This window comes from Mya arenaria, chromosome 16 (genome assembly GCF_026914265.1).
Source record: "Mya arenaria isolate MELC-2E11 chromosome 16, ASM2691426v1".
NCBI lineage: Eukaryota > Metazoa > Mollusca > Bivalvia > Myida > Myidae > Mya > Mya arenaria.
The window spans coordinates 48267280-48282898 of NC_069137.1; the positions used below are offsets into that span (position 1 = coordinate 48267280).

A 15619-nucleotide genomic window follows, 5' to 3' on the forward strand; every position below is an offset into this window, starting at 1 on the left:
GCCAAACTCTGAACTCCGAATTATGCAAATCATATTACAAACATTTTCACTCCGGAAATATTAAATATTTTAATTCACTCACACGGGCGTCTTTGTTTATGATTTATCACATGGAACGAGTATTTTCAGTACCAAACTGAAAAGCTGTCATACGAATTTAATTTAAAAAAAAAACTGTCAGTCCATTTGTTTTAAGATAACACAAAGCCAGCTTCAGCTGTCAAAAGCAGTCTTGTACAGAGCTGATACAAATGTCAGAAAGACGTGTTACTGTTCCATAATATACTCAAGCGTACTTGTCAACGGCAACCTGCTTTAACGTTCCTATAAAGTCAAAACGGATGAAAGTGCGCGGTGAAATATATGAAAACGAGCGGTCCGGCCTTAACAACACAGAAAATTGTTGATAAATAGCCGTAACTCCAATTGTATGACAGTTATATAGAAATGGAATGACATGTGACGAAATGGTAGTATTATATGACTGAATTGACATGGATAAGGGTCAGTGGCAGTGTAGCTTTTTGTGATATAACCTTTGTCTCGGAACAGCATTAAATCAACAAGCAGACAGGTCTCTTGCATGAATTTGAAGTATTTTTTGGTACATGTTACATGCTTGAATTCTTAGAAGTTAATTATAGTTTTATTAATTCTTGAGGTGCTTTGTGTGTGTCTGTTAGATCTTAACCTTTTGTATCTAAACACTGACAGCAGGGCCATTGTAAATTGTTTGGCGACCTGGCTTTCAGTGTAGCACAGGGGCCGTATTCAATAAGCATCTAAGTGAATATTTTCAACTTAGTCATAATTTCGTAAAAAGCAAGAATAACAAACATGCTGTTGTGGTCTTGAGAGACTATTAGGGGAAGTGGTTTTGCCCCCCCCCCCCAACCTCAAGGGTTAGTTAAACTTCATGACTTAACTGTTGGGTAATCTTAATTATGTTTGCAATAATCCACTTCACTGTCAATCAATTTAAACTTAGATCAACAAATACAAGCTAAAAACTAGATTTGATTTATAATACAATTCAAGATTTCGTTTGTTTATTGGAGTTTATCAAGGTCTAACCGCGCCCATTGGCTGCATTATGGCTGTTCAAGATTTTACGACCTACTTCTTCTGATATACCGCAATAGATCGGAGGTTGTTTTTGATAAAAATGGCCGAGGCATTCCGAATGCCATTGATAATGGTTAATATAATTTTAAGCCAATGAAGCATTTCATTTTCAGATGAATATTGATCGACGTTTTATTTGCCGTATGGTTGAATCGCTAACATACTAAGAGGTTGTTCATATAATTAACGACATAACAATAATGTTTATGAATTAACGTATTGGATACTATATTGAAACATATATGGGCATAAACACGAGTGTGTACATATAAATATGTACTCCACACGCTTTAACCAGCCCAACAGCGTTCATACCCCGATAAAGGCATCAAGCACGCAATTTATTCCTTAAATATAACAGACCTTAAATGTTTCAAAAACTGCTGAAAAGTTTGTGTTTCTAAAAGCAATACCGTCTCTAAAGGGGAGGAGCGCACCCGGCGCGTGCCCCCTCTCATATCGTCCAAGTTCACTTTTTATATCAATGTGGGAGTAAAAGGTTATTAAATGTGCTCATAATGTACCATTTTCGACAACAAAATGTTCTTGAGGGAGTACCCCAAAATCCCGATGAAATCAGATTATGCCATACACTTTCGGTTCTGAGAGAGGGCGCATGTCAAAAGGTTGCGCCCATAAAGTACGCCTTCTCTAACGTCAATTCCTGGATCCGCTCCTGTAAGGCGTTGGTTATTCAAACGTAAATATGAACAATTGCGATATGCTCTTTTGTCAAAACGGTTAGTCTGTGAGAGTGTATTTTTCTTATTTGAAATTGGGTACACTGGATCTTTAGTTGAGGGATCAAGTCCATTTCACCATGAGTAGCCTAGTAGAAAAGGCAATTTAAAATGAGTGACGTAAAAGAAAACTGTTAAATGAGACGAGCTCAGAAACATATTGATGATGCTACTACAATGTTAATGGCGGTTAAATCGCCATTTTTTTTATAAAAAGATCATTCAATCAAACTCAAGTAATTGTCAACAACCTCCTTCAGTAATATTCGTAATAGTTAGATGACATGAAGTAAAATTTTATGATTAAGAATGGGCGGAGTGAGCGCAGTCTAACAGACTTAACTTCATTGGCTAACACATTGACAGCGCAAACTCTGACACAGGGAATATGTATTGGATAAATGTCAGTAGGTGGACCTTTAAACACACACGGAAGTTTAAAGTCGTTATGATTTCGGGGCGGTGATTAAGTAACAAGTGGTGTGTGCAAGTGTGAGCTAATTTATACTCGCACTCGCGCAAGGCCCATTCGGCGAGTTTTAAGATAAGATTGCTAGTCATTTTAGGTTTTTGGATCTTATTGCACACACAGAATGTAACCCTGGTTAGAGCTACCCTGGTTGTTTAACGTGCACTAGGGTAAAGCACTGTTACAAGGGACCCCATTTAAAGACGAAGACGATTTGTATTTTAGTGGTGCGGCGGGGAATCGAAACTGCGACACCTGGATTGACAGTCAAGTGTTTCACCACTAGACCACGGATCAGCCTCAAATAACAATGAAAGATGTTTGACATTTAAAGAGTTACACAATTGGGAAAAAGAACGACTGGTCAGTCCCGGTTAAATTTGACGTGCGCATTTTCATTTTGGTTGAACTCTTGCAAAATCGCTACATCTGCTGACAAATGTACTTTATGTCGTGCTATATAAATAGTGGCAGTCAAAAGTCATACATTAAAAGGACGCCAGACTATAAATGACAATGAGGTTTTGCTAATTATACGACCATTACCGTCACATTTCGCGACAAACACTAGGTGTCTTCTTCTATGTTTTTTGTAGTGTTTAACATTTTTTTGCAAAAGGTCAGAACAAATAAATTAACCTGTTGGTGGCCAATTCTTATCTGAAGAAAGGTTCGTGGTACGTATATTTTATATAAATACGATTATTTAGTTCCGTTTTGCTTGCGTTTATTGAGTCGCATATCTGACAAAGCTAAATTAGCGTATGTTTTGTTTAAACTGGTGTTTGTCGCTTCATACCTAAAGGCGTACAATATTGGAGCAAGCAAAAAAAACATGTTAATATCTATACATGATCGAGTTTAATTCATTTGACGTAGAGGGACTCACTCATGTTTCTGGAACAGATTATTATGGCCTTCAAGGACGTTATTTCAGCAAACATCAACATTTGCTGAAGCGTTCAAGCTGTCCGATTCGTACAGTTCTAAACTGTACGAGATAAAAAATAAACGAGATATGATTGTGAGGTTACTGGTCTGAAAAAAGGTAGGTAAATGCTCTGTGATTAATTTGAAAACATTAGAATACGAAATGTCAATGTGAGGTGTTTGGTTCGAAGACAGCATACATGTACGTAAGGTAAAGGCGAGGTGACTGGTTTGAAAAAAAAAACGACTGTAAATATGAGCTGACTGGTTTGAAAAAAAACGTACCGTAAATATCCCGTGACTGATTTGAAAAAACGCTCCTTAAATATGACGTAACTGGTTTGAAAAAATACGTACCGTATATATGACGTGACTAGTTTGAAAAAATACGTACCGTAAATATTACGTGCCAGTAGACTGGTTTAAAAACAAATACGTATGTTGCTTGCCAGTAGACTGGTTTGAAAACAAATACGAATGGTGAGTGCTAGTTGCTTGGTTTGAAAACAAATACGCATGAATATGTATTGTACGTGCCAGTAGACTGGTTTGAAAACAAATACGTATAGTACGTGCCAGTAGACTGGTTTGAAAACAAATACGTATTGTACGTGCCAGTAGACTGGTTTGAAAACAAATACGTATTGTACGTGCCAGTAGACTGGTTTGAAAACAAATACGTATTGTACGTGCCAGTAGACTGGTTTGAAAACAAATACGTATTGTACGTGCCAGTAGACTGGTTTGTGCCAGTAGACTGGTTTGAAAACAAATACGTATAGTACGTGCCAGTAGACTGGTTTGAAAACAAATACGTATTGTACGTGCCAGTAGACTGGTTTGAAAACAAATACGTATTGTACGTGCCAGTAGACTGGTTTGAAAACAAATACGTATTGTACGTGCCAGTAGACTGGTTTGAAAACAAATACGTATAGTACGTGCTATTAGACTGGTTTGAAAACAAATACGTATTGTACGTGCCAGTAGACTGGTTTGAAAACAAATACGTATTGTACGTGCCAGTAGACTGGTTTGAAAACAAATACGTAAAGTACGTGCTAGTAGACTGGTTTGAAAACAAATACGTATTGTACGTGCTAGTAGACTGGTTTGAAAACAAATACGTATTGTATGTGCCAGTAGACTGGTTTGAAAACAAATACGTATGGTGCCTTCCACTAGACTGGTTATAAAACAAATACGTATGGTACTTGCCAGTAGGCTGGTTTGAAAACCAATACGTATGGTTCGTGCCAGTGGATAGGTTTGAAAACAAATACATATGTTACGTGCGAGTTGACTGGTTTGAAAGCAAATATGAACGGTACGTGTGAGTAGACTGGTTTAAAAACAAATACGTATAGTACGTGCCAGATGACTGATTTGAAAACAAATACGAATGGTACGTGCCAGTAGACTAGTTTGAAAACAAAAATACGTATGATACGTGCCAGATGACTGATTTGAAAACAAATGCAAATGGTACGTGCCGGTCACCAGATACCTATGGTACGTGCCAGTTATCAAATAACTTTTGTACGTGTCAGACAACAGATACCTATGGTACGGGCCAGTCATCAGATATCTATGGTACGTGCCAGTCGTCAGATACCTATGGTACGTGCCAGTCATCAGATACCTATGGTACGTGCCAGTCATCAGATACCTATGGTACGGGCCAGTCATCAGATACCTATGGTACGTGCCAGTAGACTGGTTTGAAAACAGATATGTATGTTACGTGCAAGTAGACTGGTTTGAAAACAGATATGTATGCTACGTGCAAGTAGACTGGTTTAAAAACAGATATGTATGGTACGTGCCAGTAGACTGGTTTGAAAACAGATAGGTATGGTACGTGCCAGTAGACTGGTTTGAAAACAGATATGTATGTTACGTGCAAGTAGACTGGTTTGAAAACAGATATGTATGCTACGTGCAAGTAGACTGGTTTAAAAACAGATATGTATGGTACGTGCAAGTAGACTGGTTTGAAAACAGATATGTATGGTACGTGCAAGTAGACTGGTTTGAAAACAGATATGTATGGCACGTGCAAGTAGACTGGTTTGAAAACAGATATGTATGGCACGTGCAAGTTGACTGGTTTGAAAACAGATATGTATGGCACGTGCAAGTAGACTGGTTTGAAAACAGATATGTATGATACGTGAAAGTTGACTGGTTTGAAAACAGATATGTATGGTACGTGCAAGTAGACTGGTTTGAAAACAGATATGTATGGTACGTGCAAGTAGACTGGTTTGAAAACAGATATGTATGGTACGTGCCAGTAGACTGGTTTGAAAACAGATATGTATGGTACGTGCAAGTAGACTGGTTTGAAAACAGATATGTATGGTACGTGCAAGTAGACTGGTTTGAAAACAGATATGTATGGTACGTGCAAGTAGACTGGTTTGAAAACAGATAGGTATGGTACTTGCAAGTAGACTGGTTTGAAAACAGATAGGTATGGTACGTGCAAGTTGACTGGTTTGAAAACAGATATGTATGGTACGTGAAAGTTGACTGGTTTGAAAACAGATATGTATGATACGTGAAAGTTGACTGGTTTGAAAACAAATACGAATGGTACGTGCCAGGTAAGATCAAATTAAAAGAAATGTATAAGTGTAATTAATATTAAAGTTGTTGTTGTTGTTGTTGTTGTTTTCAATAAGGTAAATAAAAATTCTTTATTTTGAATTTGTTTTTATTACATAGGACTAAATAGATACTAAAATTAGCAAAGTGAACTATGTTAGGAAATCACTAACGAAGTTTTATGAATACTGCCCCTGATATTAAAAAAACGTGTTGTTTTATTGTGCTAGCAGCCCACATTTGGACATTTATTATTATTATTATTATTATTATTATTATTATTATTATTATTATTATTATTATTATTATTATTTTTATTATTATTAAGCATGTAAATATTTAGAAAAAAAAATATGCATTAAAAAGATTCGGCGCTCTAAATCGTCACAAATTAAAGGGTAAAATATGCTCTAAAATGCACTTTTTCGGACTAGAAATTGTTTTAATTTTAACCCGTTTCAATTTCAGTTTCAAGGGAATGGCGAATATCTAACGCTTGTGCCCCTCAGCTACGCACCATCTTACTTTAAATCCTTGCTCCGCCCCTGGACGGTTTAAAATTTCAGAATTTTTTACATTAACTACTTTGCAAGTTGAGCGCATAGTAATTTCAGTTTAATTGATAATTAGACTTTAACTCCAAGATATAATAGTTATGTATGCACTTATAAGCTGTTTCGATTGGTAGACCTTTTCTAATACTGTCCATTTTCAAGATATCTGTATATCTATGTACGTGAAGTTAGCGGCCTAGCGGCCTGGCGGCCTAGCGGCGTGAAGTTGGCGGCCTAGCGGCCTGGCGGCCTATGTACGTGAAGTTAGCGGTCTAGCGGCCTGGCGGCCTAGCGGGGTGAAGTTGGCGGCCTAGCGGCCTGGCGGCGTGATTTTTTCTCTATTTCAAAGCAATTGTTAACGCGGGTTTTTTTAAAACAATGATAAATCAAAGTTTTTAATTATACAGTTTCATAGCGGCCTTAAATTGTTTTCTATTCAGAGCATTTATCTATACGTTTTATTCTAAAACAATGATGAATTAAAATGGCCCTGAGCCAATAAACAAATAAACAGGAAATTGGCCCCTACTGTGACACCAGTGCAATTAGCAGGAGATGCACAGCAGGGAATTATCATGCCAAACATTCCTTAAACTAGGCCTTTAAAACTCCGGAAAGGGGAACTACTCTGACTGTGCGGTCGATATTAATGACCATTGTTGTCGCCCCTATGTCGTGAGATTTAAGACTCGTACAAATTAATGTTATCATCGTCGGCTACCACTGTATATTTTCCGTTACATCTCATAATGAAGTGTAACGGAAAATGAACCGTGGTTGCCGACGATTACAATATATATATATATATATATATATAATGCATATACATTATTATAAATATTGTATTAAGTCTTATATTATAATTAAAGTACATTTACATCTATAACAATTATTTACGCATTATATGAACAGAACAGAACAGAACAGATTTGTTTCGGCTTAAGCATAAAAAACAATATTAGAATCACAGTCTGTAGAGACTTAAAGCTGCACTCTCACAGATTGATTGTTTTGACAATTGTAATCTTTTTATGTCTTGAAATGAGCCAATGTTTACATAATTGTCAGACAATCAGTGGTATAAGATTGCTGACAAAATATCAGATCGCAGTTTTTCAAATTAATGTTAAAAAAGTTATGATTCATCGATTAAAGCGTCACTAAAGCTTAAAGGTGCACTTTCACAGATTAAACGTTTTAACATTTTTTTATTTATTTTTTGTCTTGGAACGAGCCAATGTTTGCGAAAATCCATGGAAACCAGTTATATAAGACTGCTGACAAAAAATTAGATCGCAGGTTTTTATATTTAAGTTTAAAAATTGATGTTTAATGCATTTTTGTTAAACCGTTAGTAACGGTTTAAGCCATAAAACATTAATTTTTGATATGAAATTCTGTGATCTGATCTGATTTTTGTCAGCAGTCTTATATCATTGGTTTGCAGATATTTACGCGAGAATTTGCTCTTTCCAAGACAAAAATAAAAAAAAGTTGTAAAAATGGTATATCTGTGAGAGTGCAGCTTTAAAGAAAAACATAATTATTTTTCAGAGTATACCAAACATTGAGGTATGTTTTATTGCGAGTTATCTGTATTTACTAAATTGAAGGCACAGATGCTAAAATCAGTTGATTCTGAGACAATAAATCGCATAAAAAAGTTAATCTGTGAGAGTGCAGTTCTAAAGATCGCTTCTTGGAAAATTTGCAAAAATACTACTGGGCGTTCATACTGAATCGATTCTTAAATTTCCATATCTCCTTTTTCTTACTTTATTTATTTTTCGATTTTAACGTGTTTATGCTTTATCGTCAATAAAGGAAAGAAAATAAGCGAGATTTTTAAAGTTACTAGCTCATGGTTTGTAAAATACACCATTTTAATTACGAAATAAAGTGTGGCAAATCAAAAGGAGTGTTAAAACAAAAATACAAAAAGTTAAAAACAGCGAATGCTGATAATTGCTCAAATGTCTTTGAAGACCACTATTTTCATTAGCGTTAGTAACGCGATTGAAAATTATTTATGGCTGTGGTTTTGCGTGATTGGTTGATTGACATTATTACGTGATGTTATCAATGTATTATTAACAGGCCAACATATCCATCTAATTTCTCCAAGTTCCGCTGGCCATGTGGGCTAAACGGCTGTTTCTACTTTTTCTTGACTCTATGGGGTGGGTTCGAACGCCAATAGACAAAAGTACTTGTTAATGCTATAACTGTATTTTTTCTGCACTTTCGATATCATAAAGAAAAATAATGATAAAATAAGTGTATTTAGATGTATTACCGGCAAAACTAATTTTTAGTCCAAACACATGAGCGAGTCACTTTAATATTTTTTTATCATATATATATATAACCCATTAAGTCAGAGGTCACCGATAAACGCCACGGTCGAAACATCGATCGGTTAATGCAAAATGAACACAAATTTTATCGTACAAAAAAATCAAGCGCGAATGTAAATATAAGCGTTCGATCTAAATGAAGACGGTCAACAATTATAAATACACATGTATACAGTATACAGTATTAAATATACGACTCTAATCTCTGAGTATTCGCCTACCGCCTCAGGCCGTACTAGATTTAATCAGTGTTTAAAATTAGTTCGAATTACAAAGCTGAACAAAACAGGTAATATTGAAGAAAATAATCATTTTCTCTTTACATCAACTGCAACTGAGAAATGATTTCACCAGTGGAAGTCTGAAAGAATAATATACATTTACATGACGCCAATTGACTTCATTCGACCGCTCCACCTCAGCTTTCCGTTAAATACTTCATCAATTGTGTCGCTTTCAGCGTGCCAACTTCATCATTATGCATGCACGCTTCGATGACCGCTTTATCTTTGTCCGCCACCTTGGACGGTATGGGCTTGTGACCACCAAACAAATTTCATATATACTAATGCACCAGTCAATTGAAACCATGCACCCCCATCCCCAGGTCCTGGGGTATACCTGGGTTGGCCTGGGAAATTAGCGGTGTTGTATATTCCAGGTGGCCACGCAGTGCCGGGTGAATGCGATGTTTTTCCTTTGCGCAAAAATAGTGGGGAATGGGCCTTACCGAAGCTCCCTGGTATGAGGGGGCATTTGACGGGGATTTGACCAGCAGTTCGTCCCCGCAGGACGGGGATCTTACCCGTGCTTGGCTGGACTGAAAGTCAAAGACCCCGCTATTCCCCGGACCTTGGGGGGGGGGGGCTGTGGTTACAATTGACTGGTGCATAATCAACACGAAATAACAACGTTAGAAAAAAACTTACATTTCTTGTAAGAAAAATAAATTTGATGGAACGTTAAAACTCTTACAACGATAAAGTCATCACATCCGGCGTAGGAGTACAAACTATACCGTGAAAATGTTAACAAGTTAGATACAGCATGCTCAGCACAAACTACCTGATTCACTGTTATGTGTTTATTAAGAGAGGAAAGGGCATGAGCCACTAAGTAGTCTCTTCCGTAATGATGTAGATTGCCCTATATTCACCGGAAACAGTTAATTGACTAACGTCAAATGTTAAACAAGGGACTTTGATAAGGTACAATAAAATGAATATCATTTATTCACTATTTATCAATAGTTGCATGTTATTTTAATCATTTTATTATGTTTGTCCTAACCTAAAACGTAGTATGTTTATGTTGTTTTGTGTTTGATTTTCGATATAAAAGTATAAGACTACCAACCTGACGACGCTAAACACAAAATCAATTTGGCATGGCCATATGCATATAAAACACAGTTTGTTGAGCATGAAAATGGATAGTTTCAAAGAACAAAGTTCAATCAACACTAATAAATTATCACATTAGGGAATGCGTAATAGGTCCAAGTCGCCTTTAACAAAACGCAACAAGCAGAAATACGTATTGTAGTCAAGGACGTAAGATGTGACTTTAAATATAAAGTAGGGACACCAATAGGATGTCATGCTTTAAAAATCACGGGTACCTCAAATTGACATTTTTTTTATTCTTTTTTTATAAAACACACACAGAATATAAATTTAAAAAAAAACTAAATTTAAAATATTAATTGATCGCAATGACCCTTTTCTTCTTGTAGCGATTTTTTGTATATTAACATGCACAATGTGAAGAGGGGCAGTTTCCAAGAGCGCAATTTTTGCAACACCAGTCTTTCATTGAAGGGTTCGCGGAGTAGGGCCAAACTGCTTTGCACGTGCACGCCGTTTCCTTTCCCGTGCATGTGCAGTGACTAGCCGGGCAATATCCGGCCGCGCAGTTTGTTTCGCACCACTGGTCCATGCTTGCGCTCGACCAAGCCGAAGTTGCTCTGCATTTGGTGCTTCCGGATTCCTCCGTAGTCGTAGTTATAGACTTCTCAGAAGTGGTTTGACGTTTAGTTGTAGAATCCGGTGCTGTTGTTGTTAATTGATCAGTTGTAGTTCGTTTCGTTGTTGTAGTTGTCTGAAGTGTTTCCGTAGAAGTTGGTTCAGCTGTTTTGGTTGTTGGTTGGTCAGTATGTTGAGTCGTGGCTTTCTGAGTTGTTGTTTGAGAAGTTGTTGTTTCTGAAGTGACGTCAGTTCCGGTCGTGTCGTCATAGATACGAATGTCTGCGCAGTTCCAGAAGTTTTCTTGCGCATCGCCACAACCGACGCAACATCCTGTTTCGTCACACCCCCAGTTGTTTCCTGCACCAAAATAAATATAGCCTTAAAGTTAATTCATTCGGAGATCCTGGACCATTTTTATCGAAAACAACCTTGGATGTATGCCGGTACATCAGTTGAAGTAGTTCGTACTTTTTAAATTATATCATTAATTAAATGCAGTGTTTTAGTTTGTATTTATTGATTTAAGTTTAAATTGATTGCCAGTGAAGTGTATTATTGCAAACATAATTAATATTCCTAAGATTTAAGCCATTAAGTTTAATTGCTAATTAAAATTACTACGCGATCTACTTGCAGCGGACTTAAACAGTACCGTTTTCTGGCTATGAAAACCGTCGTTATTCATCCGAGGTTGTTTTCGATAAAAATGGCCCAGGAATTCGGAATTAATTTACATACCCTTAAAGGCCTCGGATTATAACTATACTTAAAGGCCTGGTTTAAGCATTCTATAAGTGACCCCCCCCCCCCAAAAAAAAAAAAAAGTGTATTTGTACACAACCTCTGTTAATTGATCTTAATCTTATTGCCTAATTGCCTTATCAGATCTCCAATCTGAGTATCCTGCTGTGCAGTTTTCGATGTTTTATTACAAGAATGGACACTAAATGGCCCTGGGCCAATAAACGTTTGCACAGGAAATTGCCCCCTTCTGTGACACAAGTGCAATTAGCAGGAGATGCACAGTAGGGGATTATCATGCCAAACATTCCTTAAACTAGGCCTTTAAGTTACAAAAATGGAAAGAATACAAACGATCAGCAGTTAATGTTTTCTGTTCATTTATATAAATAATACTTCCTGTTATAAATGAATCATGTCCATAATTACAATAAAACAGTTATGAAAATAGTTTTCGAGAAGATATTGTTCAGGCCTGAACTCCCTGACAGTTCTTAAGTCTTAAATAACAGTATTAAGATAAGCTTACTCTTTCTATAATTTTCGTAATATTTCAATTTTTAAAGTTTCTGTTAGCGTTCTTTTAGAGTCTTTAAACTTAAAATATGAATGATCTGTACGATCTTCAGTATGAACGATTTTATATTGATCGAAATCTAATTGAAATAAGGCACTTGAGCCCCTTAAATTTAAGAAGCTTCGAGAAATTTGGGCCTGATGGAGATGGCTTCGTGCCGATTTAATGGACAATGAATAGTGCAAGGCAGTGACAAACATTGTTAACCGATGAAGCTCGTCATATTTAGACTGACTGTAAAAACATTATTTTATGACCCACCCATTTAAAGATCTATATTATGTGTACATATCGATTTTGATTTGCTTGCTGGTCGCAAGATTGACGTAACAATCAAATTGAAAGCGAATCAAGGAGTATGGTGGGGATTGTGGTAATTCCAAATAATCCCAACCCGTAATAGTTTATCCGGTTAGCGCATACGTTTATCACCGAGGCGACCCAGGCTCGATTCCCGTCCTGTGTGAATGTGAGTTTGGTTGGTGATAACCAAGGGGTAAAAGAGGGTTTTCTCCGAGTTCTCCGGTTTCCATCGTAACACAAGACCATGCTCTCGCGCAACATCGTGCCAACGAGAGTGACTAAATATAAGTAAATATAACCTTCAATCTTCACAATTGTTGTAAAATAGAAAAAAATTGAACTTGAACCATGATTGACTACTTAATACACATCTTTGATACTAACCGGCCTGATATTTCCAGTGCAGGACGCAATTTTCACACGTCACGTCATCCGGAAGTTGTAATTTCACGTGGAAGCTGCCAGCACCATTCACGTAGTTCTTCACGAGGTCATAGCGCGTGCTTTCGTCTTCGATGACAAGCACGTGCTGATCCAGACACTCCATGGTGACGGCAGTGTTGCTATTTCGGAGGGGACACAATCTGCAAAAAGAAATGATTGATTGATGTATCGATCTATTTATTGTTGATTGATTGAATTATATGTGAATTATGTGTCGATTTCTTGTACTGGTTTTGCAGGTTTAAACATTTTTTTTATTTTATAACACAAAATATATACATATACATGTACAACATTACATATACATGTAAAGGATTTAGGAGGAAGCCAAAGGCGTATATGGAACCCTTTTCCTCTGTCCTGTTTTGTAAACAAGGCAGTCCAGTTAGCGTTCTCGCTCTCCACCTTAGCGTCCGAGGTTCGATTCCCAGCCAGTGTATATGTGAGTTTGGTTTGTGGTCACCAAGCCGAACAAGTGGGTTTTCTCTGGGTACTCCGGTTCCCCAACAACAGAAGACCATACTCTCGCGAAACATCGAACCAACGAGAGTCACTTAGCATAAGATAGTGTATCCTTCTTCACAATTGTTGTAAACCAGATAAATTTAAACTAAACTAAATAAGGTTGTTTTATGGTATTTGGGCATGTGTTGAATAGCTATGGAAATTTTATGAATAAGATGAAATGAACCTATAAACGGGCAAGATTTTGATCATTCAAGTTAAATTTAACGAAGAAAAATATACTCGGCGATGACGGGAGTTCGAACCACAGGCGGCAGTTGCGTTGACATGACCCACCCTATGGCCACATCCCCTCCGTAATAAAAAAAAAATCATGGTTATATAAATACTATACTGTAAGGGGAGTTTGATAAAAAAAGAAACATATTCTACCTGAATTCCCACCATCCTCTGTGATTGGCTGTCAGTTTGATTGTGACGTCAATCTTGCTACCCATGACGTAACTGCGAACTATAGTACCCGTGACGTACTTCCCGCCAATATCCTCGTTCTCTTTGATGACGTCAGCATAGTTATCGCCACACACACCACAGTTTCCACCATTCTTGTTCCATTGAACCTGCAATAACAATCCAAATTTGTATTGATTCCTGATAAAAAGTTTGTAACCGTGTAATAAATAGCAAAAAAAAAACGCAATTTTTTTAAATGATCGGTGAGTGCTAAAAGATTTATAATGATGTACTATCGTTTCATAAAGTAGAAATATCGTGTTTTTGTACCTTTCTTTCAAATTAAACTCGGTATCCACTGTTTTCAAAATCAATTCAACATTTTTGATAAATTAAAACCTTGTTATTAATTGTGGTAAATCTGATTTTGGAGTAAGAGTGCATCTTTAAAGGCCTAGTTAAAGCCTTCTGTAAGTACCCCCCCCCCCCCCCCAACCTATGTACACATCCTCTGTGTATTGATCTTAATCATCTTGCGATGATCCCTCTTATCAGATCTCTGATCTGAGTATCCTGCTGTGCAGTTTGGGAGGATTTCTTATAAAATGGACCCTAAATGGCCATCAGCCAATAAACGAATACACAGGAAATTGGCCCCTTCTGTGACACCAGTGCAATAAGCAGGAGATTCACAGCAGGGGGTTGTCATGCCAAACATTCCTAAAACAAGCCCTTTAAGCCGTAAAACAATCGTCTCGAAAAAGAATTAAATCATACTTACGGACGCTCCACCACAGAACAGTTCGTTATCCTGGTAGTTGACGGGCGTGTTGAAGCCCAACCTCCACGCAGAGGACCTTTGCGGGGGATCATACATATACCCGTGACCTTTGACCTCGCGTAATGTTACCACAGCGACCGTTACAAGCAAAAAACGAGAAATTTTGTCTGTAAACATATCGTTTCAATTTTGAGTATTTTTTTTTTAAATGACACTCACCGCAGCCCTTCTTTCTTTGTTTATGCGATATTGTCCTTTAAATTTCGTTTGACTTTAGGAAAATAAATACATGTAGCTCTCTTTCCAATCAAATTAACTTCGGCATGGTTTTAAGATATTGCGCTTGTATAATTCTTTAAATTTATTCAGTTGACGTTATTCTCTTATTCAAAAATTCAATAAATCGAACGTTTTGTAAACACACGAAACTTGAATAACACTTTCAGACAAAAGTCTCAACAGAGTCCGTCATAAATTTTACATTTTTCGTTACACTACAAGTACGATCAATGTCACTTATATTTTTCAAGAACTAATCTGATGACACAGTTTGGTACACAAAGCTACGGAAAGAACAACTTAATATCATCCGATATTTATAAAAGCCACCTCCGTTTGTTTATCTTGCGAGATCCAATCACAGGTTGTACTTAGTCACATTTTGGTCACCCAGAGAGACCGGTCCCTTGTTTTTGGCCTGATACCAATCTACTAGCCGGATTTCACACTGTTTAATGACGTAATGTTGAATACACGTGATTGTTATCTTTTCTTTAATGGCGGCTATATTTTCTCTTGCTAGGGTCAATATTGATGAATGTTGAACTGGCTATATAATTATATTATTTTAAGAGATATTCTATACAATCTCCACTGATGCACGCACCCAAATAAGTTTAACAAATTTATAATAGTCTATTAAGATTGTTTTCGTTCGATGAAATATTAACAAAATCTAAATTAAAATTAATATATAAAATATCAATAATTAATAAAACATTAGTAAATGTATGACTTGAAGTTCTTAGTTGCTTGCCTCTTGTGACTTTGGATATTGATTTTCGAAAAAAAAAAAACATGTTTCTTACGTTGTATTTTAATGC

General features: G+C 36.8%; 1 protein-coding gene across 1 annotated transcript; it reads right to left on the minus strand.

The window, feature by feature from the left end:
- Nucleotides 1-9999: 9999 nt before the first annotated feature.
- On the minus strand, nt 10000-15208 carry LOC128221244 (uncharacterized). The gene is made up of 4 exons (XM_052929782.1): nt 14517-15208; nt 13715-13902; nt 12758-12957; nt 10000-11109 (listed from the first exon to the last, which is right to left on the minus strand). Exons 1-4 carry the CDS (start codon nt 14691-14693, stop codon nt 10535-10537), a joined length of 1140 nt encoding a protein of 379 aa, XP_052785742.1. The 5' UTR covers nt 14694-15208; the 3' UTR covers nt 10000-10534.
- Nucleotides 15209-15619: the final 411 nt, after the last annotated feature.